We start from the raw sequence: 18,286 nt of genomic DNA, 5'->3' as shown, positions 1-18,286 counted from the left end.
TTTCTTTATAGAAAAAAGATCCCAAAGTTCAAAAATACTTTTACCAGAATTTTCCTTTTAAAATGGAATTAATATCTCGAGGTGTAGTTTTGTTTCTTTGTGTGGTTTGAAACTATCTTGCAGTGTTGTGTTCTTTTTAATAACTACATGAAGAAACCAGTGTATTGAATTTAAGATTCAAATTTAAGAAAACATACAGACAGAAATCTGAGTTTTAGAATATTTGCTTTTATAATCATTGTATTCTTTTTCTTATCTCTATCCAATATTGAAATCCCTGGAAAAGAATTCTCAACACCTTTTGTGGTGCAACATTTTCCTGGCAAAAATTAAAATAGCCAGAATACTTGGGAAACTTTATGCTTATTTAAAAAAAAATAAGAAATATATTCAGCAAGCTGACATGTTAACTTGAACTTATTTTACTTGTAAGAATTATCAGAAGAAATTAAAAAAGTTATGCTATTTTATCAAGTCTTCCTGCAGTTTTCTATTTTCATTTTTTGCCTTAAAAAGCATTGGCAAGAATCCATTTTCCAGAACTATTTTCAATTATTTAAGGAAAATAAATGATTTTTCTCATCAGTATCATCTCATTTTCTATGATTTGTTTTAGGCTGTAGCTAGGAAGTTTTTAGATGATCAAGCAGAACTTTCCCAAGAAGATGCAGAGTGTGTTTCATCAGATGAAAGTGATGAGTCAGAAAATGAAAAAGATTCCTCGTTACTTGACTTCTTAAATGACGAGACTCAACTTTCACAGGCCATAAATGGTAAATGCTGTGATGATGCTTTTCCTTTTAATTTTTATGATTTTAATGTGGTTGTAGTTAAATATTTTAGTTACTTTTCAGGGATTCTTGACTTCAAAGGAAATCAAATTTGGTATGTGTGAAATATTTGGTCAATTCCATTCAAATTCTGTAATATTTATTTTAGACTTGGTTGTTTATAGGCTTTTGCTAATTTGATTATTCCTCTCCAGAACAACCTGGCTAACCTAGTGACAAGTGTTTATTTAACAATTTTTGAGTGCCTACTGTGTGCTTGGTACTATGTAAGGTTCTTGAGAAAGCCACACCAGTGCACAAAATGGACAAAAATCTCTGCCCTTAACATTTGAATGGAAGGAGACAAACAATAAACATAATAACTAAATTATTTAGTATATTTTAAAGATTTGTATTTATTTATTTTTAGAGAGAGCAGAAGGAAGCAGAAAGGGAGGGAAACATTGATCGGTTATTTCTCCTATACCCCCCACTGGGGACCTGGCCCCAAACCCAGGCACGTGCCCTGACTAGGAATCGAACCAGTAACCTTTCGATTTGCATGCAGATATTCAATCCACTGAGCCATACCAGCCTGGCTATTCAGTATATTTTAAGATGAAAAATATATAGAGACATGAAAACATTGAGTAAGGTGAGGATTTGGAGTGGCAGGGGCTAGGGGTATTAATAATGGACAAGCTATACTTTTATATATAAGGTACTGAGGAGTAGAACTCATTGAAAAGATGACATTTATCAAATTCCAGAAGGAGATGATTAGTTTAGCAATGTGGGTTGTGAAAACCAGCTGAGACACAAAGCTAAATTGATCAGATTTGCTGAGGAGGGGATATGTACTTTTGGTAAACAGTCTCTCCAGCAATGCTTGAGCAGATCTTACACGCAGTAATGAAGAGAAGAAGAAGATGATTCAGGTTGGCTCTAATAGAAATAGGAAAGATTCTGTGGGCTTTTCAGTATTTTGATCTTTTACAGATCTTGCCACTTATTCTGCTCTTGCAGTCCCTGCTGATTTAAGACAGCAAAGTTCCCCAAGGTCTATGCCTTTAAAGAAAAAAGGTGTTAAGGACAGGTTTCAGTGCTAAGTTGTTGCTACTGACACGGTTTTCAGAATAAGGTTTCTTAATATGATGCCCTTGATACTTATTAACAGAAGTGGCTCTTGCAAGTTTATGGTATTAATCTGGTTGGAGAATGTCGATGCACAGATGACAGCCAGTACAAAGGTCCTGGGCAGGAGTGTGCCTGGCATGTGCAAGGAAGGCACGGTTCCCGGAATTGAATAAGGGAGAGGGGTGGTGGAAAGTGAGATCAGACGGGTGGCGGGTGGCGAGCAGCCGGCTCATGGTCTGACTCACTGTAGTAGGTGTCACCCTGCCTTCCGTGTTGAGAATGGCTGGCCACGGGGCGTGAAGGTGAACGAACAGACCATTTTGGAGGCTTTGCAGCGATCTGATCCAGGAATGACAGTGGTTTCTGCCGAGGCTGTGGTGGTGAGAGGGTGACAAGGATTGGATTCTGGGTGTGTACAGCAGACAGGGTTTTTGAGCGGATGAGACAGAAAAAGGAGTGAGTGGACTTGAGCGAAGGAAGACAGAGTTGTTGCTGTCTGACATCGGGAGGCAGCCTGTGGAGCAGTTGAAATGATGAGTGGGAGATCCGAAACTCCATTTTAGACACAATATGTTTGAAATATGTAGCATTTCAAAGTTTTTTAAAAAAACCCTCAAAATTCACATCTTTTTTTCATGGATCATTTCTTAAGTGCTCTTTGCTATAACTTTGAAAAATGAGAGGCATATGAATCTCACATGAATTATGCTTAGTGAAAAAAGCCAGATTCGAAAGGTTACTTACTGTGTATTTTGATTTATACAACATTCTGGAAAAGGTAAAACTATAGGTACAGCAGGTAGATTAATTGTTGCCATAACAATGGATTTGTCAGGACTCGGAACTGTACCCTAAAGAGGCTGAATTTTACTGCATATACATTGTACCTAAAAATCAGATTTATGAAACAAATGAAAAATCTACAAAAGCTCCTTGATTTTGAGTCTTTCTAAACAGTAAACTGGAAGGAAGGGTCCCATTAAGTTTGTGGGGGTTTATATAAGTCAGGAGGTTATCTAGCAGTTGAAGCTAGCTATGGAATGAAGATAAGGGAAATATTAATCAAAGAAAAATGTATATGTCTTGTACCAAGCAGTATAGTCATTAAATTAGCAGTTATCCCTCAAAATAATGGATGTCAATAAATTTAATCACCTCAAAAAGTATGGGAAAATGGAAAAAGTAAAGTTGCTTCTGATTATAACCTTAAAAATAAAAGCATAAATAAAAACCATGTGTTTTTTCAATTTTTACTCGACTGAAAATTATGAAACATATATACTGTTGTCTTTTGCTTTTGACATTTTTGAACTTTTTTTTAGCCTGGATTTCTTATGCTTCATTGAATACTTTTTATAAATCAGGTACAGTCCTAAGGTATTTGTATACATTTATTTTTTATGAAAAGGCACTACCCTAATCTTCATTTCTAGATTAGGAAATAGGAATTCGGATTAGAGAAGCTAAAGTGGAGAGCTTAAATAAATTGTCTGTGATCACCCAGCTAGATGGACTGATTTCAAAGGCAAAACTTCTAACTTTGCATTTTGAATTATGGTTTTTAGACATCTTTTATATATTAAATACCTTTTGTGTAACATAATTCTACAAGGTTTGAATCATGTGAATTTGGAATAGGTCAAAGTTAAAAACTTCTAGTTTTCATTTTTGCTATATGAAATTCTTACTATCTTTATGCAGATTCTGAAATGAGAGCTGTTTATGCAAAATCTTTGCGTAGTCCATTCATGAGCCGTCGGTACAAAATGGTCCACGAGAAACATAACAACGTGAACATTTTCTCACAGGTATGGACTCTAGAGATAGCGTAGAGAACTTCCTGATGGTACTGTTGAAATGTGTTCTTGTTGCTGAAACCTCCATTCTGTTTCTAAAACTGGACTACCAGAGCTAATGGGGATAATTCCTGCCGAGTTGGGAAGGTGGACTAAATGAATTCTCAAAATCCCTTTTAGTCCTAATTTGATCAAATTGTCTTTCTTTAATTTCAGTTAAGTAGAATATACATTAAATTATTTTCTCATTAGGAGAATGTTTAAAGGCTGTGAATAAAACTTCAGCATCTACTAGTTAAATTTTTCTTACATGTTGTCATTTCTTCTGAAAATTAATATTTTCATAAAAATGTTACTTCTAAAAATTACAGATTATTTTACATTTATGGATAACATTGTTGTATTAGTTCTGTGTGTTTATAAATTGCCCTGTTCAGCCTCGTCACATGGCCATTCATAGCTCTTACTTCCATTGTCTTTATTACATAGCACTTGTAACATTGTTTATGAAATACTGCTTATTCATTTTTTTTTTTGGTTCCCTTACTAGACTGTTAATTTCTTCAGGGTAAATTATTATATATATTTTTTTAATCCCTAAAGTCCTCACTTTTCCCATAAAGAATATAGTCAGTATATGTTAGTTGAGCAAAGGACTGAAAATAAAGTGAAATAAATATTCATAAAAATCTCACTTACATTAAAGAATGTTAGTTACATGCTGATTTTATGAAAGAAATTTCTAATATATATTTTAAAGATTTTATTTATTTATTTGTAGAGAGAAGGGGAGGGAGGGAGAAAGAAAGAGAGAGAAACATCGATCCGCGGCCTCTCGAGTGCCCCCAGCCAGGGACCTGGCCCGCTACCCAGGCACGTGCCCTGCCTGGGAATTGAGCCGGTGACCCTTGGGTTTGCGGGATGACACCCAACCCACTGAACCACGCCAGTCGGGTCCTGTAATATTCTTATTTGCATTTTTATTATAGATTCCTGAGCAAGATGAAACCTACTTAGAAGACAGTTTTTGTGTTCATGAAGAGGAGTCTTGCAAAAGCCAATCAAGTGAAGAAGAAGTGTGTGTTGATTTTAATTTAATAACTGAAGATTGCTTTGCAAGTGGGAGTAAAAAATACGAAACCCGGCGTGCAGTAAAGCTAAAACAAATGAAGATGAGACAGAGTGCACGTTCAAAAAAGAAATTATCCAGAATTATTTTACTGGATGATTCAAGTGAGGAGGAAAACAGCGTAAATGATAAAAGAGGATCCATTATTGTGGTTAACCCAAGCACTGTTACAGAGAGCAAAGGACAGGGCCATTGTTTGAATGCAGTGCATTCTGGGTCTTCCTTACAGCCCAAGGGCCATTCTGATCCAATTGTTACTCAAGTGCCAAAGCAGAGACAACAGACACTACTTAATTCAAAAGATACAGTTTCTGACATCTCGGACTCCAAACCTCAGAGCCATAATAAAATCGAATCTACGTCACCATCGTTCACTGCTGTGGATTCACAGAAAGACTGTGGCAAATTTCCAGTTCACTTGAAGGTATGGGTCAAAGTAGAGGAAAAAGTCTTTGTGTTTACCAATAGGTGTTTTTGTTTTGTTTTGCTTTTTTGTGTTTTGTGTTAAATAATTAGGTCAAAGAAAAGTTTGTTAATGATGGAAGTCTTCAAATAAGAAAGCACACTAAATTTTATGGATAATTCACATATGAATGCTTAGGTTGTCATTTGTTAAATGTATTCATAGTTTTCTTAATAACACTGTAAGGAAACTTGCTAATTTTGTCAAAAGGCTGTAGGAAAATGGGCTAACTGCAAGGTAAAAATAACAGAAATTACATGCCTAGAACTAGTACGCCCCCACCTCTGGCCCCCCACCGAGATTAACTTTTCCTTCCCCCGGCTGAATGCTTCAGGTGTGTGCCTCTCATCTCCTTGCTGGGGAGAGGAGGTCAGAGGCATCACCTCATTTCCTTCCTTCCAGAATAGCTGAGGAGTCCAGTTTCCAGCTTCTCCATATGTTGCTATTGCTTAAATAATCCCTACAACCAGTTTTAGATTTTAAGAATTTATAGTTGAGTAGTTTTACTAAAACAGGGATTAAAGTCATAGCAATAGGAGTCCTTAATTGTAAGTACTCGCATCCTTGACTGTCATTCCGGGGAGAAGCCTAGACCTAGCCTCCTTGTTCTCGCTGACCCCAGGTGTTTCTGTCCGCTCGGCCCCGCAGGGCGCTCCAGTGGGCAACACGGTGAGCTCTCAGACTGGCCCTTTTCAACTGTTCCCAGGCTTCGTTTGCACAGAGTTACTTCTTCAAGGTATAATGAGGAGAGAGTTAATTAGATTAAGTCTTATAATAGATTGGAGATCAAGAAAGTACTTAATTTCTCTGAGCCTCAGTTTTCTCAGCTGCGGTGTAAGGATAGCAATCCCAAAGGTCAAGGTAGGGAACATACGCACAGCACTTGGAGGCCTGGGGAGCAGTGTCTGCATTTCTACTTTGGCGTGCTTGAATTCAAAAACAGATACAGGCTAGTAATACTTTGGGGATTGTGGAAAATGGATACACAGATTTTAACAGAAATGTGTTTCTTTTACACCTAATACTACAGTTCCATATACAGCATAGTTTATTTCACCTGAAATTAGAAAGGGAAAGTATTGGAGGTAAATTTGAGGAGAACGAAATCTTATCAAAAACCATTAGATACTAAAAATGTTCACTTTTACTTTGTCATGTATATTGCAAACAGCATTCCTTGTCTGTTATTTACCTTTTTGTTTTCGTTGTAGTGGTTTTTGCTATAGGAAGCGTTAACTTTTTCATATAGTCCCGATTTTTTTTCTTTAGTTTCTGACTTAAGTGTCATATTTAGAAAGCCATTTTCTACTCCAAGAAAAGTACATATTTCTAGGGTTCTTTTTAAATATTTTTTAGTGGCCATTTCTTCCTTCATTACATTTATTTTATTTTATTTTTTTGGTGTTTTGAAGTTGAATATTGAATATATTTTAAAGATTTCTGAGTGATTAGGACTTTCATCTTTAGCTTAGGACGTAGGAAGCTGGAAAGAGCGTTGTTCCCATCCATATAACAACAACAAAAACCCTGATAAGCTACAAAATCACAAGTTTATTTGACTTTTTTACGGAGCCGTGGTTGCAGGGCAAACGAGTCTGCTATCTGAGGAGACGGTGCCTTCAGTGAGACTTGCTGGTTTGGTAGGGTCACTACTGCACAATCTGATAAGAAGAATTCAGTCAAAACTTTAATGAATTGCAAAAGGCAGTGGACTAGCATGGAAGTTTAGAGCCCCTGGGAGTTGCAGATGGGGAACTGGCCACCCGTGGACTCTGCTCCACAGACTCACCAGGTGTTCCCAGGAAAGACTGAGAGTCAGAAAAAGGCTTTTTCCTGCTCTAGGGCTTGGGGAGGTGACAAGCAGTTACTGTGGGAAAGGCACCAGACCTCATCTGCTTCCACCTCCCCTCTTCCCCTGTGGAACAGAAAGCATTAGACCACTAGGGACAGAGCGGCAAACCCTGAAGCCCTTAGGGGCCTAGGTGAAGCACCTTTGCTGATGGGGGAAGGGAACAACAACAAAAACATTCTCTGCACCTGAGAAGGGGTCCGGAGGAGGCCTTGAGCCTAGACCCTGAGAGATCTGCAGTCACTGGGAGGCAGGGCAGGGTCACAGAGAAGGCTGCGCCCCTGAGACCCAGGGACACAGGTCCACACAAGTCCTGCCCAGGACTGGCCGAACCAGGACAAGAGAAAATACCCTCCCCGCAACGAGATGCTCCCAGTGCTTCCTCCCACCAGGCTAGCAAACACTAAGTAACGAATAAAAGCAGTCAATTGATCGGAACTACAGGATGGCGCGGGAGGCTTCCTGAGGTTCAGGCTCACAGAGAGGACCTAAAGCTGAGAGAACATTTTGAAAAGTCATCTTCCAGCCGAGCCGTCACCCTACATAGGAAGTAACACACCGAGTTTAAATCCAATGGTTGTACCTAGAGTAATCAGCAGTAAGAAAACAAACCCAACTCAATTTTTCCTCAAAGGCATACCTGTTTCTAGGCATAAATAATATATTTACCTCAATTACTGCTGTCTCACAGGAGATGTTTGGCTTTCAAATAAAAGTTACAGAGTACATAGAGAAGGAAGAAACATATTCTTAAGAACCAGACCCAATATGACCCAGATGTTGGACCTATCAGGGAATTTAAGATAGGATTAATATGTTAAAGACTCCAGTGCAAAAGTAAAACAAAAATGCATGACTAGATAAGGAATACCATCTGAGAAATGAAAAACTAAGGAACAACACAGTAGAAATGTTAGAAATGGAAAACACAGTGAGATGAAGAACGACCTCAGTGGGCCCATCCGAAGACTCAACACAGCCATGGAAAGGACCCAATACATTTAAAGCAAGATCAATAGATTTACCCAACCTGAAATACAGAGAGTGAAAAGACAAATGGAACACCCAAAAGCGGGGGACTGTATCAGCAGTCTAAAATATGTGCGATTGGAATTAAGGAAAAGAGAAAACAGGGTAAGAGATACAGTTGAACAGGCAGTGGCTGAGAATTTTCCAAAGTTAGTGAACATTGGTATTCAAATATCTGGATCTCTGTTTTCACCACTTTTGGGAAGGCGTTCTGCCTAGGAGTGGAATTATTCCTAGGGTAATTCTGCATTTAACTCTTTGAGGAATTGTGGCTGCACCATTTTGCATTCCCACCAGCAATGTACCAGTTTTTTCACGTTCTCCTCAACACTTATTCTCCCCTGCATGTTTGGGTTTTTAAATCGTAGCCACCCTAATAGGTGTGCAGTGGTGGCTTGGTCCTTCATCTACATCAGGGGTGTCAAACTCACTTTCATGGGGGGCCACATCAGCCTCGTGGTTGCCTTCAAAGGGCCGAATGTAACTTTAGGACTGTGTAAATGTAACTACTCCTTAACTAGGGGCAAGGAGCTCGGTGCTGCCGCCGGGTAGAAACAAGGCGCTAGGCCGGATTCTGCCCGTGGGCCTTGGGTTTGCCACCTGTGCTCTCCATCGTCACTTTGGTCATGCTGAAGGAAGAAAAGGAGTACCAGTAAAGAAAACCAACTTCAGGCTTATGGCGCTAATATATATTGAATTTATTGTGATGGATGTTTTCCACTTTTTCAGGTTGGTTGTACTCTGGAAGATCCTAGCACTTCAGTAGCTTCCTGTTCTGATTCAAGACCACGTTCGGCTGGCACATGTGCTTCTCTTAGGCTCCCCCAGCAAGGCCAGAGAACATGTATTCTTGTGGATAGTCGTGAAATCACTTCTGCTCCAGAAGTGATTTCGTCTCTCAGAGCAATTCATGGCTTTCAGGTGGAGGTTTGTCCTCTTAATGGTTGTGATTACATTGTGAGTAACCGCATGGTGGTGGAAAGGAGGCCTCGCTCTGAGATGCTGAACAGTAGTAATAAGAACAAGTTCATTGACCAGATCCAGTACCTGCAGAGCATGTTTGAAAGAATATGTGTGATTGTGGAAAAGGACAGAGAAAAAACAGGTTTGTGTTTTAAAATGTTTTTGTTTATGAGGGTGGGAAAGAAGGTGACTGTTGATTAGTTCACTCTTCTGTTGTCAGGATGTGGGACAGTACCTGACTCATGAATGTCACCCCGTATTTACATAACGTTTTTCAGTAGTCACTGTGTTCTGATGCAGCTTATGAGAACTGAAGAGTAATAACTTGAAGGCAGGTGAACCAATCACTAGTCTTTTTCAGGAGCCCCAGAAAGGATGAGGACCTTTTAAAAAGGCAGTGGTGGGGAAAAAGGATTCAGGTGGTTTAGGAAGCAGGATTAGCAGGAATTGGTAGAGTTAATCTTAGGTTGACCAATTTCTTGGTTACTGGACAGTTAGGTAGTGGTGCTCTTTATTGATATTATAAATAGAAGTGGTAGATTGAGGGCCAAGGGGTTTTCAGTTTTGGACACATTAAGACCAAGTTCCAATGGGTCACAATGGGTGTAGATCTTGGGACTTTTAATATTATATAGTATGAATGATTCTAGTTAATGTAAGTTACTAAGGTTTGCATTTTCCTAAATATGAAATGCTTAGGAGACACCTCCAGGATGTTTAAGAGAACAAAGAGCTATGACAACCTGCTGACTACCTTAATAGGTGCTGGAATTCGAATTCTTTTCAGTTCCTGCCAAGAAGAAACGGCAGATTTGCTAAAGGAGCTGTGTTTATTGGAACAAAGAAAGAATGTTGGTATTCAAGTTCCAACAGTGAACAGCAATAAATGGGAAGCACTTCAGTTTTATCTAAGTATTCCCAATGTAAGTTATATAACTGCACTGAATATGTGTCACCAGTTTTCATCTGTGAAAAAGATGACGAACAGGTATGTATGTGTTTTACTACTTTTAAATGGCTACTTAGAAGCATTTCATATAAATGTTAATGTTTTTTTTAAAAAAGGTATACGGGTAGTCTGTTAGAGCATCTCATTCAGGGGAGACTTCTGCTTGCCAGCATGTAATCGTCACTGCATGGAGCTGAGGACACTAGTGGAGGGAAAAGGACAGGCATTGCCTTTGAGGAGCGTGGGGCTCTATATGGAGCCAGACGGAGAGCATCTACATCGGACGTTGCGTTCTAACAATTCTGCAGGTGTATAGTCCTGTAACTAGAAAAATATTCCAGTCGAACATTTGCAATTTTTTGATTATTACATTACTTGAAAAGGAAGATCTTAGAAAATAGGTTAGAGGTTGAAGTTGTTATGTATGACTTTAAATATAGGGAATGCAACTAATGCTGAAAACATTAACTGGACGTAGAATTCTTAGGAAGAGATTATTCTCTTAAAGGCTTTTACATTTGGCGGTCTTTAAGCAAGATATTAAATTTTGTAAGTCAAAAAGTTCTAGTGTAATGTTTTTCTTGCTCTAATTTATTTTCCAGCTCACCTCAGGAAATCTCCATGTATGCACAAGTAACTCATCAAAAGGCCGAGGAGATCTATAGATATATTCACCATGTTTTTGACATGCAAATGTCACCAAATGGTCTTAACCAAGGTGGATGGAAATTGACGCATGATCAGACTGCTCAGGTGAGGCTGTCAAAGAACTCTCACAACACTGAATGCACTTAACTAATCGTTGCTGTGGTTTGTGGTTGTCAGTTTAAAATGTGTGAATAAGAGAACATTTCTATATGTTATTTTACATTGTATTTTTTATTTACATAGGTTATATGTTTTTAAAAACCTGGTGTTCAATAATCACTTGATTAATTGGACTATGGAACTGTATTTTTATTGAATAATAAAAGGTTATTGAAAGTGCTATTAGGAAAGTAAAAGCTAGAGTACAACATGATTTTGGAATTTTTCCAAAGTTTTTTTTTTTTTTTTGTACTATCATCATTTTTTAGCTTAATAGGCTGATGCACCTGACTTCTGCCATCTTAATGGTCATAAACAATTTTTCCTATACTATCTAGAATATTTTACACATCCTGAATCTACGTAGACATTGGATAAGGTTTGGGTGTATTGTGAGATGAATGGCCCAGTAACTAGGAAAGTAGAAAGTGTAACTGAGTGTATTTATTAATCTTACCAAAGGTAGCCTGATCAAGAGGTCAAATCCTTTAGTGGAGCCCTGACTGGTGTGGCTCAGTTGCTCAGTGGGTTGAGGCCAGCCTGCGAACCAAAAGGTCGCTGGTTAGGTCCCTGATTTGGGGCATGCGACCACCGGTCAGTGTTTCTTGCACATCAGTGATTCTCTCCCTCTCTTCCCCTCTCTCTAAAAAAATCTTTAAAATATCATATTCAAAGAAGTGATATATGGGTTTGGACTTGGGAAATTTCTTTTTTGTAGATGAGCTACTGAGAGTGGACTTCGTTGTGACCCACCCACCGCTGTGTGTGGGGCTGTTCCTGCTGGAAGATGGCGCCGGTTTTTTTTCTGCGACAGCGGAGGCCCTCTAGTCGTTCTCGTGCTGCAGCGGCCTTTCACGGTGGACATTTCCCCTACCCATCCTCCTTTGTTCTCTGGTTGCCTTTTTTTGTTACACTTTGGGTTTTTGAGCCAACGTCACAGCAGAGCACTTTCTTACCTTTCACTTGGCAGCACTTCAGAGCTCAGATTGTTTTTCTTTCCTTTGTTATCAGATGATAAAAGTGAGGCCCAGAAACACGTGATTTATGGAAATGTAGAACCAAAACACAGGACCTAGACACTAGATGTTAAAACGTTGCTATAATTGTACATTTAGCTCCTTTGGGACAGTATAAATTGTCAATTCTTCGGAAAGCAAATGACCTCCTGTTTCTGTTGGTCACTAGTTGTCAAAGCCAGGGAGAACAGTAAGTGAAGTGACTGTGTAAGTGAATTCCTAGCTGGTGGCTGTTGGCAGAGTATTGTCTGTCAGGTTCAGTTCACCCTTCAGTGCCCTCTGCTGCAACGGACTGGACTTCTGGAGCATTTCTCTCTATAGTGGGAATGATTTAAGTTTTGTCAAGAGGAAGCGGGGTCTCTTCCGGTTCCAGTTTGCTGTTTCGCGTTCCTGCTCCCGATGCAGTGTCAGCAGTGTGGGCGGGCGGGGACATCCGGGAGTGTTCTGCCCAGCTGTTCGCAGCAAGCATGCAGTTAGCTCCTGGACAGCCTCCCAATGACCTGGGCTGATGGCTACCTCGCAGCATCTCCCATGCAGACACTATATGCCAAGATTCTATGTCCACCCATCAGGCAAAAGATTACCTAAATTAACACGGTGTGAGGAATATAAACTAGAGGATTTATTTATGCTTGCTGTGTAAAGAGATTTATTCATATTTAAGCTGTAGTAGGTCTCATTGGTAGCACTTAACTAGCAGCAACCTATTGATTGTCACTCCATCTTACTATTTTTCTTTGAGCCCTTAAAGTCTCTCTTTTCTACTTTTAAGTCTTCTTTGGAGGTTACCTTAAACCCTGCCAGCTTACCTGATGGCCTCATGGAAAGAAATGGGATGAACCTGGAACTTGGCAGGTGGGGTACAATGACATTAGACTAGGAAGGACTCACAGGTAGTTCTGATAGGACACAGGGACTATGGTGAGGGTGGGGGCAGGGGGGGTTCACACCGGTTTGTGTCAAGTCTATGCTATTTCAAAATTATCTTTTTGCTTCCCATTAAGCAGTTTAACTACCCTCTAACTCCTAAAACACTATCTGTTAACACCAAGCAGCATGGTGTTATACTAAATACTGGCAACTTCTACAACTCTATTTTTTACAGCCACTCTGAAATAACCTTCATTTGTTCCATACTACATCTATACGCCAAATCTTTGTGGCAGAAACAAGCATGGAAATTTAAAGGAGAATGATCTCAGTCTAACTGCACCATTCTTTTTAAATCTCGTGTTTCTCTGAACCCTATTATTATGTATTTGCTGATTAGACTAAATTCTTAAGACACAAGAAAATGTATTTGTAATTGTTGTTCAAGTACAATTGTCTCCATTTTCCCCTCACCTCCCCCACCCCTGCCTCCCACCCTCAATCCTACCCCCCTTTGGCTTTGTCCATGTGTCCTTTATACATGTTCCTTGATGGCCCTTCCCCTATTTTCCCCCATTTTGACCATCTCCCCTCCCTTCTGGTTACTGTCAGTTCTTTATTAACAAGTTCTGAGAAAAAAACAACCAAAACGCAAATATTATAAAAGCAAACTAATTTTATTTGAACAACCTAACTGGAGAGAACGGTAGGTGAACATGTACCGTAACCACAGAGGAACATTCTATGTCAAATTTTAAAACATAATGGCAGAATAAACTAAAATAAGTTTTTTTCACCTCTAAGAGCTATCTGAAAGGAAAACTATATTGACTGTGACATGTTAACTTGACTCCTTACAATAGTAGACCTACTACTTGAACGTTTCTCATCTAGTCTTTTTAATACTGAGACCAAACTTAAGCTGTTTGCACATGTAAATAAGGCTTAAGAATGCAACAAAATCTGTTCTCTGATCCTACCTAATAATGAAAAAGCAATAAATTAAAATTTACATAGGTTCAGTAGATACACCAATCACAAGTTTTAAGAGAAAAAATTGTGAGAAAAGAAAGCATATCAAATAGTTTCAACAACATGTAAACATTCTATCAACTCTGGCTTATATATGAAATACTGAAAAATGATAGTTTTATTCAGTAGCTACCAGTACAATCTTTTATTCTTCTCACCTCCTCCTTAAAGATAGCAACATTTTCTTGAAAGCTTTTAAACAATTCAGTTTGGAACATGATTTTCTTATACAGACTTAGATGCTTATGAGAGACCATTTACATATACATATATTTTAACATAGCAAAAACAGAAATTTAGAAATATCTATCAGCAATCAATTCTCCTTATAGTTTTAGTAAGCTGCAGCAATGAGGAATATTCTATAGAAGGATCTTTAGCTTTGAATACAAACATGTAAAACTTTTGAAAAGGAGCTCACAATTTCAAAAGAAGCTATATTATAAAGAAAATATATGTACTCCAAGTGAAGGAACAAAGAACTGTCTGCTTCTTGATAAAAATACTGGAAATATTTTCTCATTTTTATTATGCAGAATCAGAGTTTGAAAAATAATAATCTTTCTCTTCTTCATCCAAAGACTCCATAGCATTAGTGAAAAGTTTTCCAATATTAGAGTTTTCTCCTAAGAAAAGTTTAATAAAAAAGAATAATACATTTCTAAAAGTACTTTCAATTTTAACAAAAGTAACTAAAATAAACCAAATGGTAGGCCTGCCCACTTGAGCAGTTAATTTTAGTACCATGTTAATAAAGAGACTACCCTATAATAGAACTGAAATACAAAAAGAAAGATGTGTATTACCTTTGTTAAATGGGGTTTTTCTTCTTGATGTTGGAGTTGAAAAATCACTTTCAACCTGTAAGACATTTCATATTAATAGCAAAATGGCACCTCCTGTGAAGCCTGTCTAAAACCTAGACAAAATTAAGCATGCTTTATCCCCGGAGTACTTATAACAACACCTAGTCCAATTATAATTATCTGTGAAATGTCTAATTTTCTTTTAAGTTGAATTTTTCTGGGGCAAGAACCATGACTTAGTGTTGTTTCCCACATTAAACTAATGCAGCAGCAGTTAAAAGATGTCTGTGGGCCCCTAAAGTTGCCAAAATCTACTGAGTACTTACTCCATGACATTAACTCTAGGAGTATTTTAAAGTTCTCTATACTTTAGTATTTTTTAATTTAATTTTATTTGTTTAAATCCTCACTTGAGGGTATGTTTACTGATGGGACAGAGAAACAGAAACATCAATTGGTTGCCTCCCACACACCCCTCAAGTGGGGACTGACCCTGCAGCCTAGGTATGTGCCTTACCGGGTTTCAAAGCTGCATCCCTCTGGTGCATGGGATGATGCTCCAACGAGCTGAGCCACCAGCCAGAGCAAAGTCTCTGTACTTTAAAATCCTGGCTACAGTGGGTAGGTGAACATGTACTGCAACCACTGGGGAATATTCCATGTCAATTTTTAAACCATAATGGTAGAATAAACTAAAAGTTTTTTTAAAAAACTTTGTAAGCTCTAAGATATATGTAACACATGCTTACATACACGAGTGCTTTCTAAACTATTGGCCACAGCAGATTACTTTAATGAAATTAAAAGAACCTATGGAAAAGAACACATGCCACTACGCTAGGGGGAAGTTTTTTTTTTTTTAAAGAAAACTTGAGATACAAACTCATGTTCATAAATTGTGAGGTGAATATATTTTTTTCCTGTGAAATGAGTCAAAACAGGGTTATATTTTTTAGCTCTCAGAGTCATTTGGAGAGAGAAACCAATTACTATCATGGCCCCCAGGTCATAAAATGAAAAATGAGATCAGAAAGCTTATGGAGCCTCCTTTGTCATACAGCTGGTATGGGGCATCAGACCTCAACATCAGAACTTTCAGCATTAAATCCTTTGCTCCTTTCCTTACACATTGGCTACAAATATTAGTCTATGAAAAAATGGGGCTAAATCACGAAGATACTATAGTTTGGTGGCTCAAATTATAACCCATTAAGAAAAACAAAAGTAAACAAGTAGTTAAAATGATGCCAGAAATACAGAGGTAAGTTTTTAATAGGAAAGGCTCATATATAAACTTTTTCTCATTTAAAAAACTTAAAAAAATATATTTTTAGACAAGATGAGAGGGAGAAGTAGAGGGAGAGACTGTTTGCCCCCTGTATGTGCCCCGACTGGGGATTGAACCCACAACCCAGGCATGTGCCCCACTGGGAATTGAACCAGTGACCTTTGCTTTGCAGAATGACACCCAACCAACTGAGCCACACAGGCCAGGGCAGAACTTATCATTTTTAAGAGAACAGTGGACGAGGGTCTTGGTACTACTCAGTATGGTCTGTGGGTCAGTAGCAGGGGTATCACCTGGAGGTTGTTAGAAATGCAGAATCAAATCTCCTGATCAGATCCTAGGGTTTAACAAGATCCATAGGCAACTTTCATGCACATTAAAGTTTGAGAAACACTTGTCAAGGCAAACCAGCTTCTACTGGCAAACAGGGACTGGAAAGCAAGTCTTTCTCACTATGTTATAGTGATACCTGGTCCTTTGCAACAAACCAAAATTTCATTTTCATATGGAATGTGGGGCTGGAAAACGGGAACCTAAACACTGAGAGAGGAGTCTGCCTATATCTTCAGTTATGGAGTAGAGATTTATTTTGAAGAATTTAGTCTCTAGGCAGATTTTAACCCCAGGTTCCTATAGGTATCATTTCCTGTGGACAAGTGATACCCATGAAGATTGGATATGATTTAAGTAATCCCGATGTTTAGTTTAGAGACTCTGACGGAATTTTACTCTGGCAAACGTGCAATATATTTCAACATGGGTGAGGGAGGAAGAGATGGCCATAACCTGCTTAGAAGGAATATACCTTCAGGGGATAAGGCGTCATTCCCCATTCTACTACCTCCATAAACTCTCATTCTCTAAGATTAGCTATTTACTTTGAAGAAATTTGAGGTGAATTAGCTTTTTCAGAATACTTGCACATTTATCTGGATATCCAAAGTAAAATCAAACTAAATATTTAAAAATTAATTCAAGAGGATAAAGGATTCTCTCAATATTTTTATCAAAGGGATAATGTATCTTTGAGTTAAAATTTTCTCTGTAATTACATTTTAAATCTTGATCTATAGAGATAAATCATGTAGCTGAATCTGAAAAACAGATAAAACCATCTGGAAGCTGAATGGGATTTGGTGGAGTTTTATTCTTTGACAACCCTAACTCAATTAGTCTGGATCATTCCCTTATCATTGGACAGATATTAGGCTTTTGTGTCTTGCCTGAAATATCGTTCCCTGGCCTATACATACTTCCCCCACCAGGCATCTTTGAATGAAACGTTTTTACCATTCTCACTTCCCTCAAATGCTTTAGTCTACCAACTGCCGTGTGTAACCCTGTAGCACTTCCGTACTTACCTCATTCACAGCCCTGTATTCTCATTTACTTGTGTTAGTCTGTAAGCACCTTGAGGGCAAGGTCTGTTACATAACTGGTAACTCCCACAATTTGCCATGTATTACAGCTGTTCACTAGATATGCACTGAATAAATCTGGTGTGAAGAATAAGAATACTTACTGTTTTTTTCTTGATATTGCCCCAGACAATGCCACCTTTACTTTTATGTTTTTTTTGCATACGAAAAACATATTTGTCACAATCATTCCTGTTTGAATACAAAATAGTTACAAGTCCATATTAACTACCATACTTTTATCCACGAATTAAATAGCAACTGACAAAATTAATTTGTGTTTCAATCTTTAAAAAGTGTGTTTTCTTTTCCATTTGTAAAAAGACAATAGTGGATACCCAGAGAGATGGACAAAACGCTTCCAACATTTATTTAAAGGAAACAAATATCAAATGAAATTATGGTTTTGCTTATTGTTCATTGCTCTATTTATGTTCTTTCCCATCTCCATCTTGCTGCTGCCTCTTTTCCAAAACTCACTGAGACTTCTTATCCCTGGACTTCCTTTTGTTACACCTTTCACTCCTTCCTCCTGGTCACTTCCTTCCCTGTCCAGATGGAATCTTGAAGTTGGTAACTTTAAGGATACAACTGCTGATGAAAATCCTTAATTCATAGCTTTCAACAAGCCTTTTATTTACACAGTTATATCTTTCTTACATTCCCCATACCAACTATGAAGTTTTTTTCATTTCACCTTAGTTCTTTCCCCTCTCATTTTTAGCAAATAGGCTTGACTCATAATTTACAGATGAAAATTGTAGGCAAACAGAATTGTTCTCATTTTCCCCTACAAGTCCTATAGTCATTTTTTGTTTTAAGATTTTAGAGAAAAGGGAGAGAGGTTGAGAAATAACCGTGTGTGGTTGCCTCTTACATGCCCCCAAGTGGGGACCTGGCCCACAAGACAGGGATGTGCCCTGACTGGGAATCAAACCGGCAACCCTTTGGTTCACAGGCTGGT

At 38.3% G+C, this 18,286-nt stretch overlaps 2 protein-coding genes across 3 annotated transcripts in view; one reads left to right on the top strand and one right to left on the bottom strand.

Moving 5' to 3' along the window:
• Positions 1-13,471, top strand: part of FANCM (FA complementation group M) — a 60,109-nt gene extending 46,638 nt beyond the window's left edge. The window contains exons 18-24 of the mRNA XM_045183100.2: positions 617-773; positions 3,609-3,715; positions 4,693-5,256; positions 8,903-9,278; positions 9,836-10,124; positions 10,688-10,838; positions 11,611-13,471. Coding sequence (XP_045039035.2) covers positions 617-773; positions 3,609-3,715; positions 4,693-5,256; positions 8,903-9,278; positions 9,836-10,124; positions 10,688-10,838; positions 11,611-11,622 — 1,656 coding nt within the window. The 3' untranslated portion in view covers positions 11,623-13,471. The remainder of the gene's footprint in view (positions 1-616; positions 774-3,608; positions 3,716-4,692; positions 5,257-8,902; positions 9,279-9,835; positions 10,125-10,687; positions 10,839-11,610) is intronic.
• Positions 13,435-18,286, bottom strand: part of MIS18BP1 (MIS18 binding protein 1) — a 48,808-nt gene continuing 43,956 nt past the window's right edge. For both annotated transcript variants that reach the window (XM_045183097.2, XM_045183098.2), the window contains 3 exons: positions 17,427-17,514; positions 14,617-14,671; positions 13,435-14,436 (listed from right to left, as the gene is read on the bottom strand). In XM_045183097.2, coding sequence (XP_045039032.2) covers positions 14,339-14,436; positions 14,617-14,671; positions 17,427-17,514 — 241 coding nt within the window. In that variant the 3' untranslated portion in view covers positions 13,435-14,338. The remainder of the gene's footprint in view (positions 14,437-14,616; positions 14,672-17,426; positions 17,515-18,286) is intronic.

Source organism: Desmodus rotundus, chromosome 7, assembly GCF_022682495.2.
Source record: "Desmodus rotundus isolate HL8 chromosome 7, HLdesRot8A.1, whole genome shotgun sequence".
Classification (NCBI taxonomy): Eukaryota; Metazoa; Chordata; class Mammalia; order Chiroptera; family Phyllostomidae; genus Desmodus; species Desmodus rotundus.
Note: the sequence above shows the minus strand (reverse complement) of the source record. Positions and strands in the feature narration are given on the sequence as shown.